The sequence below is a fragment of the Meriones unguiculatus genome, chromosome 2 (genome assembly GCF_030254825.1).
Source record: "Meriones unguiculatus strain TT.TT164.6M chromosome 2, Bangor_MerUng_6.1, whole genome shotgun sequence".
Lineage (NCBI taxonomy): Eukaryota > Metazoa > Chordata > Mammalia > Rodentia > Muridae > Meriones > Meriones unguiculatus.
The window spans coordinates 74,926,099-74,951,634 of NC_083350.1; the positions used below are offsets into that span (position 1 = coordinate 74,926,099).

A 25,536-nucleotide genomic window follows, 5' to 3' on the forward strand; every position below is an offset into this window, starting at 1 on the left:
TGATAACCTCTCACTGTAAACAATAAACAGAAAAGAAACACAAACTTGGTATGAACAGACTCTAGTCACAAGTCATCAGCAGTAGTAATGCTACAGGGCTTCAATCTCAGGCATGCTTTGTTCAACGTTTTATTAATGACTTGATATGAGGCACTGACAGAAGTCACTTAAACCTGTGAGAAATGTAAAGCTAAAGAGAATAAAAACAGGGTGGGAGAGATGGCTCAGAGGTTAAGAGCACTGGCTGCTCTTCCTGAGTTCAATTCCCAGCAGCCACATGGTGGCTCACAACCATCTATAGTGAGATCTGGCGCCCTCTTCTGTAGATGTGCATCTGGTGTGCAGGTAGAACATTGTACACACAAACTTGAGTTTGATCCCCGGGATCCACATAGTGGAAGGAAAGAACTGACTCCCCAAAGTTATCCTATGATCACCACACACACACACGCACACACACACGCACACACACACACACACACACACACACTCCAAAGTTATCCTATGATTACCACACACACACACACACACACACACACACACACACACACACACACTCTCCAAAGTTATCCTATGATTACCACACACACACACACACACACACAGTAAGTTTCTATTCTACTGTCGTGCTCAGGGCTTACAATTCTAGAGAATTAGAGTCCAAGCCTGTCCAAACCCCAGAAGTCTCATCTTGAGACCGGCAGGAGTAGGTCTGTTCCCTCCGTGTTCGGGGCCTACATGTCCCAGCACATGAAGCCATATGACCCTCACCCTCGAAGGCCACCAGGTTACAGGTTAAACTTCCTCTCTCCTTATAAAATCATGTCCAGAAAGCACCTGGAACTCCTCTTCATGCATATAAGGTATTTTCAGCACCTTAGCTTTGGCCAGTAATGTACACTTATCTTAAAAGCCTCTATCCACTCCCAAAGGTTTAAACAGCCTTTGTTCCCCCAATTTAATGAGATGCTCAATGCAGGTTGCCTCCTGAGAGTCTGTTCTCACGTTTCTCCATCACACCCTACCATTCCTGCCTCATTTTCCCTGTCAAGTCTGATTGTGGGTGAGCATGGTAAAGGGAGGGGAGCAAAGCGGGAATGACATTAATATATCATGTGCTACATGTGATAAATCATGTAACAAACAAATATGTCAACAATAACCTATCTGAAACTCTTGGAAGCAAAGAATATTCAGATTTTTAAAAATGAAAATACATAGCACACACAGATTATAACGCGTGCAGTAAAGTCTGAGGCATCATTTACAATAAACACCTTGACAGTCTCTGCAAAACATGTGACTACTCAATGGAATATGATAAATAAAAACTATAAATAACATTCTGGCAGTTGAAATAAACATAGATTGTCAATTAACACAATGAAATAAATAAAATCAACTTTGGAACCATATACAAGATGACAGGTCTGTGTTCTAACCTCTTCTCATCACAGATGATGAATTAACAAGAATGTTTGCATTTTCACACACTTATAGACTCTCTCTTTCCTCTATAGCCTTAGATTGAGCACATGGGACAAATGGATATGCATTAGCTAAAATATTCTGTTAAAAATTATTTCACCTACTAGACATATATAAAACTACTGCAAACCAAAACAGTATGACATCTGTACAGTCTTAAGTTTTTGTAGACGCCTATTTAAGTCCAGCAGGACATTTGAGAATTCTGTATTATGAGGACTTCTCTGAATCCAAAAGCTTAAAAAATTACAGGAAGCAGTCACTTTGGTGTACCTGTTATCCCAGCTAACTGGTAGTAAGGTAAGACAAATGCTTGAGACCACAATTTCAAAGCACCTGGTTAACAAATGAAGACCCAAGTCTCCACTTCAAAACTTAAATACTAACCAAGCAAAACCAACAAACACCCTAAATAAAAACAATCTAATTTTACATAAGTGCTGTCTTAGTTAGGGTTTCTATTGCTATGATAAAACACCATGACGAAGGTCGGGCAGTGGATCTCTGTGATCAAGGCCAGCCTGGTCTACAGAGCTAGTTCCAGGACAGCCAGGGCTACACAGAGAAACTCTGTCTCAAAAAGCAAAGCAAAGCAAAGCACAAACAAACAAACAAACTACTCTGTGATCAAAAGCAACTTGGGGAGAGAGGGGTTTATTTAGCTTACATGTCCTAGTCACAGTCCACCATGAAGGGAAGTCAAGGCAGGAACTAAAGGCATGGAACGATGTGAGAAGTGAAGCAGAGACCATGAAGATGAGTGCTCAGCCTGCTCTCTTTTACCATCCAAGATCACCTGCCTAAGTGCTGCAATACCTACAACAGGCCGAGCATTCCTACACCAAAAATGAAGAAAATGCCTCCCAGGCTTAGCTATAGCCCAGTCTGGTAGGGTTATGTTCTCGACTGTGGCTTCTTCTTCCCAAACAATGCTAGCTAGGTCAAGCTGACAGCACGAGGAGGAGCTAAGAAGTCCTATTTCTACGCTCAATTTTGTCAGACATACTGGGGGAAAAAAAAAAGATTTTTTTTTTTTTGTTTTTTTGAGACAGTGCTGCATGGTGGGAAAAAAGAGAGGTTTTCAAGTCGGAAGATACAGGTCTGAGTAATGCTCATACTATTTACTAGTGATGAAATCATAGGAAAGTCATTTGCCTTTGTGAACTTTGGTTTTCTCATCTGTAAAGTATGGATAATAAACTACTCTGCAGAGTTAGGAACACTCTGCGGCTTAGCAATAATACAAAACAGAAGACCAGAAAAAAAAGTTAGTTTTATTTCTACAGAAAGAAAGAAGAAACAAAAATAGAAGAGGGAAGTTGCCAAAGAAGAAGTAATTATGACGCTTCTAGAACACTGAAAAAAGGAAAAAAATCTTAAATATTTGAAATATAAAGTATTTAAGTAATTTTCTATTTATATCATTATAAAACTTTAAATGTTTTAAAATGCTGCTAGATATGCTCTTAAAAACAAAAATGCACTTCATAATTAGAAAAAATAAAACTTATGATTATACTTTCAGTTTGTACAACTAAGTATAATAAAAGAACGAAAAGTACTGTTTTTGCTGCAGTTGAAAGAAAATACTTACTCAATTTTCTGCTGCAATTGCTCAGAAAGCTTTTTGTTTTCTTCCTGAAGAGTATTCTTTTCATTCACTTAAAAATAACATGGAAGAGAAAGCATATTAACATTCACGTCAGGCATAAAATGTCAACATTTATGAGGAAATTAGAATTTTATTTCTTTTCTTTTTGCTGTGTTTTTGAGAGAAGGTTTCACTCAGCAGCTCAGGCTGATCTGGAACTTAGTATGCAGGCCAGGGTAGCCTCAAAAATCACAGAAACTCCCCTGTCTCAGCCTCTTGAGATTCAAAGTGATTACTGGGATGTGAGCCCTGACACAAGGCATGCCAACCCTGAATCATACTGTTATACAGAGTCAGTGCTAACCTGCCCCTGAGCAGTGATTAATGCATTTCATAGTTCACCAATTCTATGTAACTGATTAACTGATCATTTTATATAATGCTTGTATAATACAAGCATTATATATATATACACAAAATAATATTAAGGAGTGCAGTCCAGTTATTCATGCTAAGGACAAGAAGGAATTCCATCTGAGTTATTCAGTCCTATTTTCAAGTATTTTGCTAGACACTTATCTTGAAATAAATTTAATTATAAAAGTAGTATTTCCTAGTGTTCCCAAGGCTCTGAGTTCCATGGCCAGCACTACAAACAGTAATGCTGAATACGAATGCTTAGCACATTTATAAAGTCAATCTTTCTTTTTATCAGACCTTTTCACGAGTAATATAAATATGGTCCACTCTAAGTGGAGCACTGCAAGTGGACTCTCTCTCCCCTGAATCTTCCTGTCTTTCTAGTATGGCCTGACAAAATTCACAACAGAAATAGGGCTTCTTAGTTCCTACTTGTGCTGAAATCTATAGAATATCATTTCCACTGGAGACAGCCTGAAGTTCCTATTAGTTAAAATTTTTTAATGTTACTATGGGCTGAGCAAGCATTACTAAACTAGGAGGACTAGATCTAAGAATTGATGTTACAGCAAAATCACAGCCTCCACCAACAGAGGTTAATCACAGCCTAGAAACTTGTTAAGCGAGCAGCACTTTATAAATCTAAATATACTTTCTTGAAATGAGTAAACTACCTTCTAAAGAGAACCTGGAACTAAAAAAAACAAAACAAACAAACAAAAAAACCTAAGATATGGGCAGCATCCTAAAAAAAGTGATGAAACTGTGCTACATTTATACAATGGCATATTTACTCACATACTGAACCTGTTAGTTTCTGTTTCACCTTATTATATGTTATCATCCCCCAGAAGTCTGTTCTCTAATGAGAGACAGAAAGGGACTAGATCAGGATGAGAGGGGAGGTGTGGAACATCTGGGAGTAGAGGTGGGAAAACTGTAATCAGGATACATTATGTGAGGAAAAAAACTTTATCAATAAAAGGAAAAAAATCATTTTACAAGAAGACTTATCCCAGCCCATGTGAAGTCATTCTGTAGGATGACATTTCTTTCATATGTATTAACAATATACAGAGGGAGTTGTAAAACAAACATAAAATACAACCTCCTAATTGTTAACTCTACCTTTGCAGTAGGTCTTAAATACAATGCCAGATGTCAATTTTACCATTCCCCACTATCAATCCTGTTTCTTTTACTTAGAAATAGATTGGACTGATTGGCTCTTTCATACAATGGGCGAACATCTAATTTCTTTAATATATGTATTTGTGTAGCATTTATCTAGTAATTTTTTCTTTTTAACTTTGAAAAATAAATTAAACGGGCTGGAGAGATAGCTCAGAGTTAAAATGCTTGCTGTCCAAACATGAGACTCTGAGATCATATGCCCAGCATCCACCTAAAAACCTGGGTTTGTGGCACATTTCTGTACCTTCAGTACCAGGGTGGACAGGGAAGGGGGACAGACTGGACGATTTCCCAGAGCTTGCTGTCCAGCCAGCCTAGCCACAATTCCAGGTTCAGTGAGAGACCCTACCTGAGAAGGTAAAGAGGATACACAACACTGACTCCCACCCTTCACGTGTACACAAAGGACACAAGAACCTGCACTCACCGATGCATGTAAGTGATAAATGAACTAGACGAGAGGAGTCAGGATTGCTGATGCCGAGCGTTAACAGTCAACTTGATCGAGTCTAAAACTACCTGTGGGTGGGCCTCTGTGCATGTTGTGGGGATTACACTGATTATGTTAACTGAGGAGAGTTGTACTCTTGCCCAGGCAGAAGGCCTTGCCTGGGTAAGAGTGAAAAAAGAGCACAACACTAGCGTGCGCGCATTCAATGCTCTCCATTCCCGATTACAGGTGCATATGATTAGTTACTTCACGCTCTTGCCACTGTGACTTCACTGCCACAAGGGATGGAAACTGAGCCAAGTGAAGCACTCAGGAGGCACAGGCAGGTAGCTAGATCACTCTGGGCTGGAGGGCACCTTGGTCTACAAGGCAAGTTCCAGGACAGTCAGCTACACACAGAAACCTTGTCTCGAATTAAAAAAATAAATAAATAAAATCTTCTTAGAAATAGAGTGAGACCTAAGAGTTTAAAAAAAACTCTACAATGAATGGATAGGAAGAGGAAACTGGAAGTAATATAAACAAAAATCAAAATAGCGCACACCTTTGTAAACACATTACAGTGCTGTATTTAACTTCGCTATGCAGCTAGCAGCACGTAATCATGATAAAAGACACAAATACAGACATGCCAGCAATATGCTTGTCTTAAGCTTGGTGAGATTTTATGTATGCAATGTTCTACCTGCATGTACACCTGCACACCAGAAGAGGACACGAAATCTCATTATAGATGGTTGTGAGCCACCATGTGGTTGCTGGGAATTGAACTCAGGACCTCTGGAAGAACAGACAGTGCTCTTAACTGCTGAGCCACCTCTCCAGCGCTTGGTGAGATTTTAAAGGATCATGTAAACATAACACTTCTGCACCCAATTTCCTACTAAAATAAAATTCAATCTATAAAAGACACCCAAATTTTTTAAAATGTAGGTGACTAATATAATTACAACCAATACCCTCGTAAGTCTTAAGAAAAGGACATTATACTTTAGTTACTTGTTAACTATTGAAAGGGAACTCACTAAGCTCTGTGATCAGCTTAAGATTCTGCTGCCGGATGTTTTCAAACTCCTGCTGCTTTTTGTGCATATGTTCTTCAGTTACTGCACAGCGATCGCACAATCCTGCTCGCAACCTGTGAGACAGAAAGAACGTATTTTTCATCTATTACAATGCATTTCCTTACACAGAGTCAGTATCCTTTTTTCACATATCTGGGACTCTCTGGTGTTTCACATTTTAGTTTCTTGGCCTTCATAGTATTTGCATATACTCAATCCAAAACTCTAAAATTTTTTTTTCAAAAGTCTAAAAACTTTGAAATGACCCTAAAATCTAACTTTTTTTGTAATGCTGGCATGACACTGAAAGGGCCTAGAATTTCAGAGCATTCTTAATTTTGTACTGTTTTTAAAGAGTTATTACTTTATTTATCTTGGTTTGTTTTTTAGACAGGGTTTCTTTCTCTGTGTAGTCCAAGCTGTCCTGGAACTCACTCTGTAGACATCTAAAATTCACAAAGATCCACCTGCCCCTGCCTCCCAAGCACTGGAATTAAAGGTGTGCTCCACCACCACCTAGTAAGATTTATTTTTACTTTTAAATTATGTGTATAGATGTGTGTCTGTGTATGTGAGTATAGGTGTTCCAGGTGAGAAGTCAGGTCCCCCTGGAGCTAGAGTTGCAGGACATTATAAGGTGTCTGACATGGATGCCCAAATGCTATCTTAGGCAGCTCTGCATCTGTTTTGCTTAGTATAATGCAAGACACCTCTAGTGATGCTTGACAATTTTTTTGTTTTATAAATATGAAATATCAATGAATACAAAGTCATCTTATATTTCTTTCAGCATTCAAGGAAGCCAGTATTACTAGAAAATGATGACAGTATATTATAAAAAGATCATAAATATGTTTAGTAAACTTGTAATTACTGAAGGGAAAAGTACATATGTAAAACAGTATATACAAGAGATATAAAATATATTCTAAAATGTATGTTACCTTGTATACAGTAATATTAGAATTCTTAGTTTTACACAGACAGACACAGACAAAAATCAAGGTTTCTCCAATCTTACCACTTACATAATCAGAAAAAAGTGTAGTTAAAATGAAATATCCTACATATCAATACTTAAAATATTTATTTTAGGAGGGAGGGAACCACAGGGGGGATACAAAGTGAATGAAGTGTAATTAATAAAGAATTAAAAAAATATTTATTTTAAGATAAGTTCGCCTCAGTACCTTACAGAAAAGCATCCAAATATCTATGGAAGTTATAGCATAGTAGTATGAACCATAATTTTAAACTAAGAAAGAGAAAATAAAAACAAAACCCTAGACATCTTTCAAGTTATGGTCCTATCAACAAAACTGATTTCAATGTAGAGAATGTCATAGGATTCTTTAATAGAATTATAATTTACAGAGAGAAGAAACAAAGAGTCAGTCTCCTGCTTTAGATGAAATATTTTCTGTAGATAGTCCTCAAGGTGATCCAGGGCTGTGAAAGCATGAGATATACATGATAATCCAGGAAGATAAAATAAACATCCACATCCATCTACTTTTGTTTCTCCCAGAATCCCAAAAGTACAATAAGCACACATGTATATTTAACCCACAAGGACAGGGAGAAGAGAAAGAAAATAGATGAGCAAAGTGGGAGCAGAGCAGCTGGTAGACGAACACTGACAGAGAATGTAAACATTCCCTAAAGAAATGGCGGAAAGAGTCTAGAATTTCACTTCAACAAGATATCCAAAGCTACAGGTGGCTATTCCAACTTACTTACTATATTAAGAAGAAATGAAACTTGGGTTCCTTGGGCAAGTCAGATGGGTCAGTTGGGGGGACGGCATTTGCTGTTGAGCCTGACAACCTGAGTCTATCCCTGCTTCTACTTGGTGAAGGGAGGGAGCCTCTTCTCTCAGGCTGTCCTCTGACCTCCATAAAGGCACACATATAAATAAGTACGTATGTGATAATCTTTTACACTGGGCTCCACAGTCACTCTCAGGCACTCCACAATCACATCATGAATCTGATACTGTAATATGGGATGGAACAGATAACATTCCCATCACCACCACAAATTCTAAGAATAGACAGCACTGTCTTAGACCAACCTATTTACACTGTAAAATTCCTCAAAAGCTTGAAAAATGTGCCAATACTGAATTGATTAAACGTGTTTTAAGAAATTATTACACCAAGCATTGTGGTCTAAGCCTTTAGTCTCTAAACAAGAGGATTTCTGTTTGAGAGCAGCTTGGTCTAGATATAGTGAGTTCCAGGACAGCCAGAGCTATGTAGAAATAACCTGCCTCAAAAAAAAAAAATAAATAAACAAAACAAAAAACAAAAACCATACCACCAACATATTCATTACTATGTCCCTAGACACAAAGTGGAGATTTACGTTTAGGGTACAAGGCTCATTTTATGTTCTAGGAGGAGCAGTGAGATGGCTCACTGGGTAAACGTACTTGCAGCCAAGTTTGACCATATGAGCTGGATCTCTAGGAGCCACGCGGTGGAAAAAGAAAGCCAACTGCCAAAAGCTGTCCTCTGATTTTCATACTTGGCAAGGTTATGTTTGTATCCATCTACACATACAGACAATAACTTGATAAATAAGCAACAAATAAATGTAAGTGCACTTTAAGAAGTTAAGTCTTCTCTAAGAAATCTGAGCAGCATAAGACTCTAAAGACATTGTTAAGGAAATGACTGGCAGACCACGCTACAGGAAAGCCCTTATCCACAGCACAGCGCACGTACTCAGAGCTTCCAACAAACTTTGCTCTAATATAAACAAGCAAGCATGTTTTAGCAGACAATTGAGAAAAGCTTACGAAGTAGCGCTGTGAAATGGCTTGCTGGGGTAAAACACTTCTAGGCAAGCTTCACAACCCGAGTTCAATCCCTAGGGCCTACACAGTGCAAGGAGGAACTGATGCGAGGTGTCGCCTGGCCTCTGAGGCATGTATACATCCAGGACACTTTCAAAGTAAATGAATGTTATGGCATTAAAAAAAAACAAAAAGCTTAGGAAGAGACCAAAACAGGGCATTAAAAAAGGGGGAGGAGGGAACTAGGAAGAAATATATAAACTATGGAGAGGGAGGTAGGGAGAAGAGAACCCCAGAGATAAAAAGATTAAAAAACAAAACAAAAAAACCAAACAAACAAAAACTGAAATGAAAGCAGAACAAGAGCATACAATGGCTGGCGTGAAGGTTAGTGACTTTCTAGCACTTGTGAGGCAGAAGTGAGTTCTAGGACAACATGATCCGCATTAATAGTTCCAGGCCAGTCAGGCTACACAATGAGACCTTATGTCAAGACAACAAATGTGTGTAAGTGATCCTGGAAATTAAAAATATCAACAGGAGAAGAAATGTAAGAAATCTCCCACCAAAGTAGTATAAAAATGCAAAAACAAACAACCAAAAAACCAAAAACCCTAGGAGATGAACCTAGATAAAGCACCCTCTAACAGATGCTCTATAAAAGCAAGGGAACTGAAAGACACAGTCTACCTATCAACACAGTGCAAGAGTGAACTCTGTAAACAACCTAACAACACTTACGCTTTAAAGGGCAAGTTAACTGAAGCAGAGAGCAGAAGAAAACCAGGGATTCCAGGAAAGATGAAAGCAGGGTAAAGTACTAGTGTCTGCCTGTAATGCATTGAGTCCCTTCCACGTCTTTTAAAAGAGAGGATTATAAAACAGATGTAAAAACATGTAGTGTGATTCAAAGGTAGAATAGAAGAACTACATTAACTCTTTAAAACATGAAAGGGAGTTTAAATAATATCACTGGTTAGTTACAAAATAAAGCAATATTCTCTAGCTTGTCAATTACACCTAGTTTTTCTCAGCAACTACTACTCTTAAGGAGTCAACTCTTGATTCAGATTTTTAGTTTATATTTTTATTTAAGTTGATATATTGAAATCTACATTAACAAACATGCCCAATTGCTATACTCCAATGATTTAAAATTTATTCATTCAACAAGATTTCAATGAATACTGTTATAATTTATTCAATAACCAATATAGTATCATTTATTTTGCATAATTCATAGTTAACTAGAGAATGACAGACAATAAAAAAGTATACAGCTAAGTAATATGATTTACATTGTAACAGTGGAAATATAGAAAAGCGTGAAGAAAGCCTAGTTTCAGAAGTTAGAGAAACTCTTCTGAAGAACAGGGTGCTTAAACTCATCCTATGAGTAATAAGAATCAGCAAGACAAGCAAGGGTGCCTGGTGCAGTATTTGAGAAACAGTTGCAAAATTACAAATCTTCTAGTTACTTATGTCAGTTTTCCTCTTAATCACAACTGGAATGTTTGTTTCCTAGCACTGCCAAAATGGTTTTTAAAATGCTCAACACAAGCTAGTAGGGAGGCTAATAAGTTGAGTCCAGCCTGGGCATCAAACCAAGGTTCTGTCTCCAACCAACCAGCCAGCCAGCCAGCCAGCCAGCCAGCCAGCCACCCACCCTCCCACCCATCCACCCTGGCTTTCCACCTTACAGTCTAAACCAGGGTCACTAAACTGAAGGCTCTCTGTTTTGGCAAAGCTGGCTGGCCACTTAGCTTTCAGGATCCACCTGACACCCCCCCGACCTCAACCCAGGGCTGGCGTTACAGCAGTGTGGACTATACGTGACTTTTCAGTGGGTACTGGGAATTCAAGCTGAGATCCTCATGCTTACAGAGCAAATTCACTTACCTACTGTGGACCCAAATCCACAGTCTCACTTGTATTTTGAAAAATAACTTCTAGAACTAGCAAGGTAGCACAGTGGCAAGCACTTGTCCTGCCAACCGGACAACCTGAGTTGGCTCCCTGGAACTCACTGTAGGACAGAACTGAACCTTTAGAGTTGTCCTTTGATCTCTACTTCTGACCAACCCACCACACACACACACACAAATCATGTCTATACACAAACACAACCAAAAATTGATTAAATGCACTGTTTGCTTCCAATGGCTGTTGGATTTAGTGAAATACTGTGGATCCTTAAAGTTCTATATGTATAATAGCAAAGCATAAATGAACTATATAAAATTATGAACTTTTTTTTGAGATAGTATCTCACATGTATTGAGCTCACAGAGAGCTGCCTGCCTCTGCATCTTTAGTGCTTGGATTGAAGGTATGAACCACCAAGACTGGCCTTAAAATTATAACATTTTATTAGTACTGTGCAGAATGAATTTCATTACTATATATATAGTAATATACATATACATATATATGTATATTCTGTACCATAATATTCATACTCTTGATTTCCACTCCTATTGGTCCTTTATTCCTTTCCAAAAAGTGTCTTCTCTTCAACTTTCATCTCATTTAAGAAGAAAAAAAAATTCAAGACTCCACATGAAAAGAACATGTATTTGTTTTTCTGCATATGGCTATTTGACTTTACACGATATTCTTGAGTTCCATGTATTCTCTTGCACAAATATAATTTCATTCCTTTGGCTGAGCAAAACTCTACTGTGTATACAAAGAAAAAACACATTTCCTTTAACAATGCATTCATTAAAGTGCACATATATTAATTCTGTAATTTGGCTTTTTAAAATTGCCTTTTCCATGTTTTTGTGGGAGATGTGTATGTCTGCATATGTGCATAGGCATGTGTGGGGTGCAGCGAGGCCTCGGTCTCATGTCAGGAATCATTCTTTTCTATATTTACTGGGGCAGGGTCTCTCAACCAAACCCAGAGCCCAACAATATGGCTAATCTCCCTAGTCAGCTTGCTCTGAGGATCCTGAACCCACTTTAGCATGCCAAGGGAAACTTTCACCACTGAGCCATTTCCCAAGCCTTAACTTGGCTACTGCAAATAGTTTCACAATAAATGCGGAAGTGTAAGTATACTCAATATTGACTTATTATTTTGCATACAAACCCTGAAAAGGTATTACTGGATTACATGGCAGTCCTATTCTGCATTTTCAAGTAACTTCAATACTGGCTTTAATTCAGACCATACTGATTCCCATTCCATCCAATTGTATAAAAGGGTTCCTCCCCTACACATTCTTACCAGGATTTGTTGTTTTCTTGATGATAACCATTCTGGCTGGGGTTTAAATAGAATCTCAGTGTCATTTTGATTTGCATTTCTTTGATGGATAAAAATGTTGAATACTTTTTAAAATTCTATTTCTGTATTGGCTATTTTACTTCTTTTGAAACTATCAATCCAATTCATTGCCTGCTTATTGATAATCCACTCTCTTAGTGTTTGAATACTCCATATATTATAAATTTTAATTCCATGTAGATAAATAGGTGGCAAATATTTCCTCTCCTGTAGGCTGTCTCTTCAGTAATTATTTCTTTTGCTATATAGAAACCTCATTTCATGTGATCCCACTTGTCAATTTTTATTATGGTCTGATTTATTCATTCTAAAGGAAGATTTTAATCCACCATTTTCTCCAAATTTCCAGTGATGCAGCTTCTTCAAATCACCTCCAATACTTGCTAAAAGGCCCGAGTCCAAGACAAGGACAAGCCCACCTTTAGGATAAGAGGTGTAGAGGACTGAAGGGAGCCTGCAGCACTAAGGTGGATGAAGTTGGGCCTTTGGGTCATATAAAAATAGTCGCAGCAGGACTTGCTTCTACAACCTAAATGATCAGCGCTTAAAAAATTAGAACTCTATCATCTCATCGCTTTTATATACTGGGCAGTTTTTAAAATGTAGACACCATTTGTTTTGACATAACATTAAGAGATGAGACTCAGGTGTTCCCTTTGTAGGAACCCTTGTGCTGGCTTGAAACTCTATGCAATTGGGACTACAAGATGGCATCAGTTGTACCACTGAAGAAAGGTTCACGAAAGCTAACCTTGGATATTGGTGCAGGATTTCACTCCACGGGCTCTACCGGAGCATTTCAGAGAGGTTATGAATGGTATCACAGACACATTACGTGGAAAAGTGGTCAGTAGGAAAGGCACTGCACTCCTAATGAACTGCTAACTAATGGCTGCTTCACGTAATTGTTAAAAAGCCTTAATCCGGGGTCGACTAGAGCGCCAAAGTTTGGAGCTATAGTCACTAGCTGAGATATAATAGAAAGCTATTACACTTGTTCTATATTGTTGGTTTCGTTACCTCATTTAATTTTCAAACTACCCTTGCAAGGAAAGTATTCTTAACAGTACGCCCTGAAGGTCTAGCTTTCTTCCACTTTAACAGCTTGTTTTCCCTCAAAACCATCTGCTAAATTCTTACTTTTCATTAAACTAATTAGTGCTAAAAGACTGAATTTGAGAGCACACCTAGCCTCTTCCCACACTTGTGTGACACCCTCAGAGATGTCATATATGCAGTGCTCTACCAGGCATTTCCCTGCGCTACTGGTGCCCACTTGCCTGCGCAAACTCTCCAATGGCTTCCGCCAAAAAGAAAATCTAAGTGTGTTGTGTGTGTCTGTGCATAAAATATTTGAGATTTTCAGTATTATCTACTGTCACTCAGCATGTTTGCTTTAAGTTAAAACCACAGTAGATCTTATGTTCAAATACTTGAAATTTATTTCTACCTTAAACTTTTTAATTTTTGTTTTGAGACAAGGATCAATATATAGCCCTAGCTGGCCTGGAACTCACTGTATGCTGGCATCAAACTCAGAAATTGACCTGCCTCTGCCTCCCAAGTGCTGGCATGTGCCATCATACCCCATCTCCTTTAGTCTCTTACACCCTCAGATAACTGTCTACCCCACATCCCTCTCATTCAGGTCTTATCTCAATAGCACTGCCTCAGAAAGGCCACCCTTTGACCATCTGTGAGTTTCCTTCCTACCGTCACTCAAATATACCATTTAACTACATTTTGCTCATAGCACTCTCTATATAAAATCCTTTTATTTTTACTTGTACGAGTTACTTCTAGAATTTAACAATTAAACATAAGGTCTATGATATACCAAGGAAAGTGTTACTCCAAGCCTCTAGAGCAACACCTAGGATATAACAAGGACAGAAATATTTGTTATTAAATCTTAATACAGTGTGAAGTTGGAATTAAGATACATAAGTAATCCCAAAGCATGTATATCGTTTCCACAAAATACTGCCTATGGTTATCTTTGAAGCTACCATAGAGATGGCGTTCAACTTCATTTTGCAGGTGTAGAATATTAGCTGCATCATTTTGGAATGGTAAGATCGTACAGCAGGCAAAGGCTCTTACAGCCAAGTATAATAACATGAATTTGGTTCCTGGGACCCCACAGCTGTTCTCTGATCTCCACATGTACATCAAGGCATATACGCACATGCACACAAGATAAATAAGAAATTATCTCACCATTAAAGAAAAAGGGCTACTTCAAATCAGTTAGCCTTCTGGTAACATACAAAAATGGAAAGAACCGAATTGTGGAAGTATGTTTTTTTTATTCTGGGGTACTGATCTCATCTGAGTGAAGATAAAAAGATCTATGCCTGAAGGCTGATTATATTATCTCAGGAATATTCAGATAGAAAATTGTGTATATTGATAGAAAGTAAAAAACAACAACAACAACAACAAAAAAAACAGAAAAGAAAAATAACTGGAGTAAGAAAAGATGGCAGAAATAGAATTTTTAAGTTTCCATATACTTGGAAATAAAAGGAAAGAGTGATTAGAACATTGCTACCTTTAAGTTCCCCTTATATCTGACATCAAAGATACCATTTATAGGTTAAGCCATGATTGCTAAAAATAGTGAGAGAGGAAAAAAACTCACAAAGTCTGGGATTTTTATATTTCAGTGTCAGAAAAGACTTATTTGATGATGACACAAGAAGGAAAAATTACTTCCAATCCCAGAAATGATTAAAAGTAATAAACCCAATGAACTCCCATTGAGGGGGAAATAATTTCTCATTGATTTACCAAACTTACCTATCTTCTAAAATTTTAATGGTTTCCTGAAGGACTTTCTGTTGGTCTCTCAGCTGTTGATTTTTAGTGAAGAATTCTTCTAGTCTTTGTGCATCTCTAAAGTTAGGAAATAAAAATTCCATGGAAAATTAAAAAGATAGTTCTGATATTATAACTCCAATGTTTGATCTCATAACCAAAAGACTGCTGGGGAGATGGTTCAGTGAAGCACTCGCTCACACCTACCGCAATCAAAGAGCCCCAGAAGCTGGGCAGCCTGCACTTTAACCACAGCACCAAGAGGCAGACACAGGAGACCTGGGGCTTGCTGGCCAGTCAGCCTAGCAGAACCACTGGAGACCCTGTCTAAAGAGGAAGGTAAGGAGCAGCTGAAGACACCCAACACTGGCCTCCAGCCTCTACTCACAGGTGCACACACACTGCCTTGTCTCAAAAAGAAAAAAAGCCAGATGGCTGATTAGGGTGGACACTATGCTTAGTGCTTTTTCTTTAGTAAAATAAAGCTTTTTTTTTTTAATTAAGTGATGGCAGATGCGTAAGATTACTAGGTTGACTAACTGGCCACTATGACAATTATTTCTTTTGGTAAGTAACACGTATAAGGCAGATAAACACAAATTCCTTGCTGCACTATGTGAGGACCTAACACTTTGGAGAACATAAAATAACTACCTGTTATTTTCCTGTTACCAGGGTGCTTCTAAACCACCAGCACGCCAATCTACCTGAAGCCCACAGACATTACAGAAGGTACCAAGAAGACCAAATGACCGTGAACTATAAACCAAAAGAAAACACTGCTATCATCTACTGGATAAGCAGCTGTGTTTCCATTCCTTAATATTCAGAGCTGCTATAGGCTGGCCTCAAACTACTACGAAGTCCAGGATTACCAACCACCTCCACCTCCGCAGGGCTGATGTTTGGACATGTAGCACCATGCTTGGTTTTTATTTGATACTAGGAATCAACCTCAGGGCTTTGCACATGCTAAGCAATCACCCTAGCACTTGAGCTACACAACCAGCCTTTTATTAACGTCTAACATACCGCCTTTTTCTTTTTTGGCCCCACAAAATGTTCCAGCTTATCCTGCATGCTATAAGCTCATAACGGCTATTACCATTTCTCCAAGAACATAGATTTCCTTTTAAAAATTTATTTTATATGTATGAGACATATATGTCTGTACACCACTTGTGTGCCTGGTGTTCTGAGGCCAAAAAGGGCATCAGATACTCTGGGACTGGAGTTGACAGTTCTGAGCCATCATTTGATCCTAGCATTCAGAAGGCAGATGCAGAGGCTGGTGGAACTATGAGTTCAAGGCCAGCAGAGTATACATAGATTTCAAAGCCAGCCAAGGTGACAGTTACAAAAAACAAATCAGTCCCTTTGGAAGAGCAGCCAGTGGTCTTAAACACTGAGGCATCTCTTCAGCCCACAAAGACTACTTTACTGGAAAACACTGCTTAGAAATCAAGATCTGAGATAGAGAAGTGCTCGTGATTACTGAGATGTCACTGCTTTTTGTACCTTTCAACAGACCATCTTAGAACATATGTCCTTATCCATATTAACAGAAATACCTACTTCTGTACTATTTAGCTCTAAATATTATTTAGTGCCTTCTGATAATTCCAAGTTTTATTCAATTCTCTCCCTGTCTCCGTTTTTAACTCCTTTCCCCTAAAAGTGAATGAAAATCCTAGCAATCACTGTCAACAATGCACTTACTTATTTGAACCATCCTGGAATACAAATAGTGTCAAATCTATTAATTTAAGCCAGTCATGTTAATTTATTTTCAGTTATTCAGGAATGATGGCAAAATTATGGTCAGTAAGTTAAAGCAAGTTGGTGGAAGTCTGTTCTGGCAAATGTTGATAATGATAAAAACGAACACAAGTTCTCTAAGAGATGATTACAATGACATGGCCATCTTGCCATTTTGTCAAGTCTAAGAGGGAAAGGAAAACACGGGCAATGGTACCGAAAGAAAAAATAATCTGAATCTTTAGTGATTTGTGAGTCACTGATTAAGTAGTGCTAAAATGTCCCTTTAAAGGGCCCTCTATGAGGAAGAACATAATTTCTTAAGATGAAAGTAATTTCTGGTTGTTCCATGCTGTGTATAATAAGAAAACACATATTCAGTGAGCAATAAATCCTAAATACCCACTCTGAAAAAGCCCACTAACTTCTATTAATGAGCATCTCTCAACTCTAGGAACTGAACATCATTTTATTACAGAAACAAAGAAATGGCTTATTCTATGGTTAAAACAACATCCTTGAAAAAGAACATTTGGGCTGGGCATTATGGAATACACATATAATCCTAGCACTCAGAAGGCAAAAAGAGAAGGAGGTACATGTCTGAGTTCAAGGCCAGCGGAGTCTACATGGATTTCAAAGACAGCCAAGGTGACACAGTAAGAAATAAAAACCAAACCAAACCAAACCAAAAAAAACAAACCAAAAAAACAACCAACCAATCAACAAAAAAACCCCACCCATTTTCAACAGTGCAAACCACTTACAAGTGTTACCCAAACAATTATTTCATAAAAAAACATTTAAAGCTTTAAAAAAATGTTATTTTAGATTTATATTATATATATGTATGAGTCATTTGCCTATATGATTGAATGTATACCAATGTGGTTATCTGTTGTTTACTAAGTATTCTATGAAAATATGATCATTTACTAAATATTCTATGACATGTGATTTTGTATTATAGTATATAGTAAAATACATATACATATGCATGTTAACTAAGTCTGACTTAGAAAGCATAAAATACTTTATAACATTAAAAAAAAATCACAATTGGGGGCTGGAGAGATGGCTCAGAGATTAAGAGCACTGACTGCTCTTCCAAAGGTCCTGAGTTCAATTCCCAGCAACCACATGGTGGCTCACAACCATCTATAATAAGATCTGGTTTCCTATTCTGTCATGCAGGTGTACATGCAGGCAGAACTCTGTATACATAATGAATAAATAAGTCTTTAAAAAAAATCACAATTAGTTAGCCGAAAGCTATTTCATTTTAAAGTAAGAAATAAGGTTTTTGTTTTGTTTAAGTGAGACTGGTTATCAGTATCAATTAATTTACATACTGATACTTACAAAATTCGTTCCTTTTTCAGTTTGGTTACTTTTATCTGTAAACCTGCAAAGGAAGAAAAAAAGAACAAAAAGAACAGTACTTTGTTAGACACTGTAACAATTTCAATGCAGTTATTTAAGTTTCTTTAGGAGGCAAACACTACACTAGTAAGCCAATTTAGACTGGCTTCTGAATACTGAACCTGGTCTCATTTGATGCTCAGTGCATTCCTCTTACTTTTACCCTCAGGCTACAAAAACAAATCTGCAACATTATTGCTTTTAGTCTATTATATGACAGCCAAGTAGATTAAAAATGAATTATTTCCTTTCTAATAGTGAGGGCAAACATATAATTAGCAGTTCACTATTAATGCAGGTCTGTATTCTGACACAGCCTATATATATTTGCTAACAGAAATAGTACTTACGTGAGCTCAAGTCTCTAGGGATTAAGCTAGATTGTGGCAGGAAGTCCTCGATTAGAAACAAAATTGCTTATAGAAAGTACTTAACAAAGGGTACTTGGAGTTTTAACTCTCGACATGTGTGCTTTTCAATTTTAATTAAGTTTAATACAAAAGAAAATGGCAAGGAAAATATGGATAGAGTAATATGGTATTTCTAATTCTCATAGCAGTAACTAATAGAAAAATAGCCACTGAACAAGCATGAAACATCCTACAACACCAGTAGCAACTACAGGTAAATGCAAACCAAAAGAATTAATTATTAATTATAAAAATGACAGTGCTGGGCATTGGTAAAGGGCTGTAAAACTATACAACCATACTTTTTGAAGATACTAGAAACCAGTATAGTCTCTGGAAAACAACTCAGCAATATATCAAAAGTTGTTCTCATTAGTATCTGAATTCTTGTGTTCTAACCTATGTAGAAACTCATAATAGCAAATACTCAATGTTGAGCAATATAAAAATATTTAATGTAGAGATGTCTACATAAAATATATATAAAGGACTGTTTGATGGAATAGCAGCCTGTTTAACAAACCACACAGTATAATACACATTTTTACAATCCTCAAAACTCTCTTAAGACATACACTGAACTGGGTTCTGTGGTGCACACTTGTAATATCAGTACTTAGAAGGCTGCAGCAAGAGGCTCACAAATTTGTGGCCACCTTGGGCTACATAGTTGAGTCTACCTCACCCCCAAAATAGTCAAATTAGTTGAATTTTTCTACTTGAATATGGCTTTTTCTTCATCCTCTGCAAATCTGATTAAAATGAGAAAGTAAAAAGACTATTTACTTTGATTCCTAATCAAGTTCATGTTAGTCAGTAATTTCTTTAACTACAAACATTATAAATACTTAAAGATAAGTGCCTAGAAATTCTTAATGTCGCTAAAAGTTTCACTTCCTTTCATTTTTAAAGTTGGGTCTCCCAGACTGCAGAAATGGTTCATGCAGTTAATACTGGCTGTTCTTCAGAGGACCTGAGTTTGATTCCCAGCATCCACACGCTGGCTCACAGGCACTGCAACTCCAGCTGCAGGGAATCTGATGCCCTCTTCTGACCTCCATGGACACCAGGCATTCACATGACACATATGCACACATGCAGGCGAAACACCAATACACATAAAATAAATCTTCAAAAAATAATCGGAGGTTAGAGAGATGGCTCAGTGTTTAAGAGCACTGGCTGCTCTTCCAGAGATCCCAGGTTCAATTCCTCTCTCCCACATGACTGCTTCTAACTGCCTATAACTGCAGTCTTAGGTGAGCTGATGAGCTCTTCTGGTTTCTGTGAGCACCACGTTCAGATACACTAAGGCAAAACACTCACATACATAAAATATACTTAAAAATTTTTAAAACAAAGCACTGTGTCCCTATGTTGCTCAGACTGGCCTCAGACTCAATAGGTAAGTAGCCCAGGCTGGTCTCAGACTCACAATCATCCTGGCTCATCCTGCTAAACACCGAGAATCCAAGTATATGCCACCATGTCCAGCTAAGATTATCTTGCACTGGACAGAATCTGTCCTGAAGAAAGTTATTAACCGAATGGTTTCTGAATAATTAAAGGTTATTTACAATCTGCCTTTGGTAGTTCACAGACACTAACAAGTTACTTACTTATACCAATACGGTATGTCTAGAAACACTAACGTACTTGTTTTCGTAGCATCTGTAATTCAGTACAACATAATCTAAATAAAGAATTTTAAAAATCTCTCATAATTCCTAATCACTTTCAAGTCTGTCTACTCTCCTTACTGCTCCCAAACATGCCAAGAAATCTAAAATGAAGGCTCCAATGCATTCGGGGTTGATAAAGGCTCTGATGCATTTGGGGGTGGATGAAGGCTCCAATGCATTTGGAGTGTGGTGTTATGGTTTTGTTCTCTCTTGAATTTGCCTCTAGGAATGTTTAACTAATATTTTACCCTTGGCTCTACAACCTATTACTTAATTAAACAAGACATATTAATAAGGAAATACAAAAAGACATAGACATTACAGTATCTTTCGTATAGCAGCTACACATCAGAAACAACCAATGTTCTCTGACTTAGGCAACATCTAACAACAATAAAAATCTAGAAGCAACTAAAGAAGTGAGGAAGGCCATGTGTCGGGGTGCAGTGGCTGCCTCAGGGGCAGAGACAGAGCACGCCCACTTTGCGGCTTCCTTGTGCTGCACAGCAAGTCCCTCTTGAGCAATTAACTATTGACACATGCACAGTTTGGACAGATAGAACTGTGTTGAGTAAAAGTCATCAATTTCAAAAGGTCATTTTTTATGGCTTATAACATTCTTAAAAAGATTCCAGATTATTAATGGCAAGAGACTGGAGGGGACGGTGGGATGAAGTAGGCTAAGGATTTAAATAGGTGGCGTAGAATCTTTAGTGGGAGACACATGTATAGACTACTAAATTGTACAGAACCAAGCACGCGTCTAGATTTCACACATACACAAGTGTGCATACAGAATTTATGTATGATAAAGCTAGTAAATAACACCAATAAAATTTTCTCGTTTGTGATCATGTATAATGTGTATAAAATAAAGTGTTCTGACTATCGGGTTATCTGCTGGCTCACACTCACAGTCCCAGCATTAGGAGGGTGAGGTGAGAGGACTGCCAGGAGCATAAGGCCAACCTGAGATACAGAGTGAGTTCCCAGCTCAAAAACAAACAACATACTACCAACGGGAAGGTACATGAGGGTACATGAGATCTCTTTGCACACTTTCTTACAATTACACATAACTCTACGATTAGCTTAAAATAAAAAGCAGTAACAACAGAGAAGCAATTCACTTTTAAAACATTTTAAAATAGTAACAGAAAAGCTTGTAGTATAACTAGTAAAAGTAAAGAGTGTTCTTTTGGTTAAAAAAATTATAATAACCCTTCGCCACTGCCAAATTCCTAAGCCAAGTGGTTTTCTTTCTCTTTGGGTAATGACAAACACAAGAGACCTTGGAAATACTCAGCAAAGCATCATTGTTGAAGAATTAAGAACTTATGATCCCACTAGAATAAAGACTAGAGTCAGCAGTTTTTGTCTCTTCTCAAAACGTAGGGAATTTTACTTGCTGACAGATTTTCTTGTTTTTCATTTTGGCTGACTTTTAAAACTCAGGTCTGCTTCTGCATGTGAAAAGCAGCCAAAGGTGAAATGGATTCTTGCCATGAAATAAAGATTCTTAATTTTTTAGAAAAGAAACAATGAAGTGGAAAATCCACATAAACTTCAAAAGAAAAATCTTGGGAAATACGGAAAGACTACTCTTACATAAGCATTCAACACCTGTGAGGCATCCGTTCTGTCACGTAGAGCAGCCCTGAAACAAGTCCGTCTGTGCATATGTGTTTTTAAATTTTAGCATTTGCTATTCAGTAAGTCAATTAGGTGTCTACAATTAGAACCCCTATAAAGTGTGCTGTAATCCTGCTCCACACCCATCGGAAGGAATGCGGCTGTGCGACAGTGCAGCTCCTGTGTGAACAGGTAGTCTGCTCAACAGAGTACTTGGGACTGTAACGCTGGCAACCTGAGAACCCACTGAGGAAACAGTGCTCAAAAGACTAAGCACCACAGGACATCAATTCATCTCACCTATTTACTCTGTGAATTCTGGAGGAAATCAAGGGCAAGTATACACTGCTATCTTACACTAAACAAGTTTAAACGTTCATAAATGAGACAAGAGTTCACACATGCTATATCAATTACCAATGGTATTAATTCATGTTTCTTTATTCAGATAAAAACCATATAAAATGACCACTGTCACTTTAGCTACTTATGTTTATGAACTAGAAATGATTAAACTAGTATCACTTTTCTTGACAAGTAGAGCTTTATCTATGGAGCAAGTAATTTGACTTTACAAAAAGCAATCCTATTTCTCTATACAATGAATTCTTTCTATTCTAAACTAAAAACAGAATTTATAAAAATCCGTTATACTTAATGTATATGTACTTTGCTTAATATTTAATTATTTCAAAATAGGTAAACTACTTGTGGATTTCACTGAATTTACAGAGTTACGAGTGCAAATAATGAAGAAGTGTGCGATAGCTGCTTACAGAGCTCTTAATGGATAGGCACTGCTGCTGTGAACCAAAGCTGTTGATTCTGTGGTCTCAACATGAATACTTCTTATGCTGATGAGACGAGAGAAGCAGAACTATCAACTGTACAGTCAAAAAAATGAACTCAAGGTGTAGCAGGCCTGTCATGCTAGAGTCTCTACACGGTTCCATTTCTTTAAAGCAGGTGCAATTATGCCCCCAAACTGCCTGGTTTTCTATGAAAATGGTTCAGATTTATGAAACAGAAATTTTATTAGCTGAGATGTGATAACAGAACCTAGTGTGGGCAGTGAACACTGTAAAATGGTAGGAAAGACAAATACCCTAAATTCTACTTTATTACATGTGCTTTTATAAGTAAACATGATACTGAGATTTAAAAAAATAAAATCCTACCCAAATGTACTCCTAGGACTTTTGAAATTTAAAGAATTTTGAAATTTCTATTAAAATTCTGAAAATTCTATTAAAACCTGTTATTCTGAATTCAAAGTACCAAAGCTGTCCATGAAAGGATACAACTATGCTAAGATTAAAAACTTATTGACAAATATCTCCACAGTTGTCCCCTGTAGTAATGCAGCTTGCAAACTGCTGGTTTTCAACACAAGATGGAGACCATTTATTCTTCCGTAGAAATGCATGTAGCTTATCCTATATGATCAGTGTTTTGTGTATGGCATATCATTGCTATTGTTTTAATACGTTTTGGTCAAATGAAGCAAACAAGAAACTCCAAATGCTATTATACAGTATTACATGCATGTAATTTCTTACGGTTGTCTATATAAAAATTATGCATCTCAAGTACTGCTTACTCTTCCTAGCATTTCTTTTTTGTCTTTTACTGACATGAAGCTTTAAAAAGTATGAGTCAATTTTGATTCCTACATATACTTCAAAACCTGCACCGTCCAGACAAGTCTGGATCTGATGTCTTGCAAACAGCCTTTTGTATTGGTTTTTCTAACTAGATCCCCTATTGTCTTTTCAAAAAGTAAGTACCCTCCAGGCAGGTCTTTGATGTTACTACATAATCAGAGGATCTAGTTTTATATGGAACTGTGTAAAACACACTGACGAAGGACAAATAATACAAAAGCTCCCTTTTGCTTGGGAAATATTCAATAACCCGAACTAATTTTTAAATAACAACAATTTTCTACAAATAGTGGTATATGCCTGCAATCCCAAGATTAGCCTGAGGCAGGAAAATCCTGAGTCTGAGGCCAGCCTGGATTACATAGCAATTTCTTGACCAGCCTGAGCTACACACGTGATGAAAGGATATAATAACCTTAAGATTAAAAACTCAGTGACAAATATCTGTTACCCCTGCAAACAATGCAGCTTGTACACTGCAAGCTCTTTAAAACTGTCTCAAACAAACAAACAAACCAAACCACAATTATTTAAGATCTTCAAACATCCTAGCAGGAAACAAATCTGCTTCTATGCCAGTTGCCCAGCCCTCTTAACTACTTCCTATAGCACACGAACATTCCTGAGACCATGAAGCCTCTTACAGAACAGCAACGAGGACTTACTGCACAGTACAAAACAATTATCCACTCTGCAAGAAGGGTGAGCCACCTACTAGGTAGATTTGTCAGATTTTATAATGAATATATAGTTTTGCTCTCAAGGAATATATTGCTTATTTTTAGTAGTATTTCATAATAAAATAGAGGTCTCCTGAAGATCCTGTTTACAGAAGAACATTGAAAAGAAACTTGTCAAAATATATTTTCCTGTTAAATTAAGAAAAAAATAAAACTTTAAACTTTGTGTGAGTCAACTTTCTAGCGTTAATAATGAAACACTTGCAATTATAAAGAGCAAGGATTAGACTGGCAAGACGGGTTAATAAGTACAGGTGCCTGCTGCCAAGGCCAATGACCAGAGCTCAATCCCTTGGAGTCACATGGGGGAGAGAGAACCATTGCCCAAAGCTGTCCTCTGTGTGCTTTCTCTGTAAGCCTCTCCCAGACAGAGAGGCTAACAAATGCAGGGCATGGCTGTGTACCCGTAATACCAGCGCTGAGGGAGGCGGAGGCAGGAGGAGCAGGAGTTCAAGTTTACCCTCAGCTGCACAGCAAGGTCAAGATCAACTTGAGCTAAGTGACACCTGCTCTAACTGCCCAGCCTCCTCCATAAAAACCAATAACCTCAGAAAATCATTAACAAGGTACATAGGTAAATTATAAACAAAGAAATACAAATTGACCTTAGACAGCCCTTGGGAAATAGGCATGAGGATCAGGTCAAGCTGAGGATACATCATCATACACGATCTCAAGATTTTTATAAAGAAATAATTTTATTTGATATAACATAGAAATAAAATGCTTAGGAGGCAAAGGACTCATACACTGAAAATTATAAAATCTTCCTGGAAAAAATTACAGAAACCCCCAAATATTTCATGTTCATGGTCAGCCTGGGCTACAGAGAGAATTTCGACCAGGCCTAGAACATGATTTTAAGAAAAGAATAAGAGCCTGGTGGTGTGGTGCTCCCAACACTTGGGAGGCAGAGGCAGGCGGATCTCTGAGTTAGGGGCCAGCCTGGTCTACAGAGCTAGTGTCAAGACAGCCAAGGCTACACAGAAATCCTGTCTTGAAAAACAAACAAACAAACAAACAAAATAATTAAAAAAAAAAAGGAAGGAAGGAAGGAAGAAAAGGAGAAAGGAAAATAATGAAAGAATAGGGGCCATCTACATCG

The 25,536-nt window shown here is 37.6% G+C and overlaps 1 protein-coding gene across 5 annotated transcripts in view; it reads right to left on the reverse strand.

The window, feature by feature from the left end:
• Nucleotides 1–25,536, reverse strand: part of Rbbp8 (RB binding protein 8, endonuclease) — an 82,699-nt gene that overhangs the window by 33,229 nt on the left and 23,934 nt on the right. For all 5 annotated transcript variants that reach the window (XM_021645419.2, XM_060377678.1, XM_021645418.2 and 2 more), the window contains exons 3-6: nt 18,244–18,286; nt 15,106–15,201; nt 6,170–6,282; nt 3,083–3,149 (exon numbers count right to left, since the gene is read on the reverse strand). In XM_021645419.2, the coding sequence (XP_021501094.2) occupies nt 3,083–3,149; nt 6,170–6,282; nt 15,106–15,201; nt 18,244–18,286 (319 nt within the window). The remainder of the gene's footprint in view (nt 1–3,082; nt 3,150–6,169; nt 6,283–15,105; nt 15,202–18,243; nt 18,287–25,536) is intronic.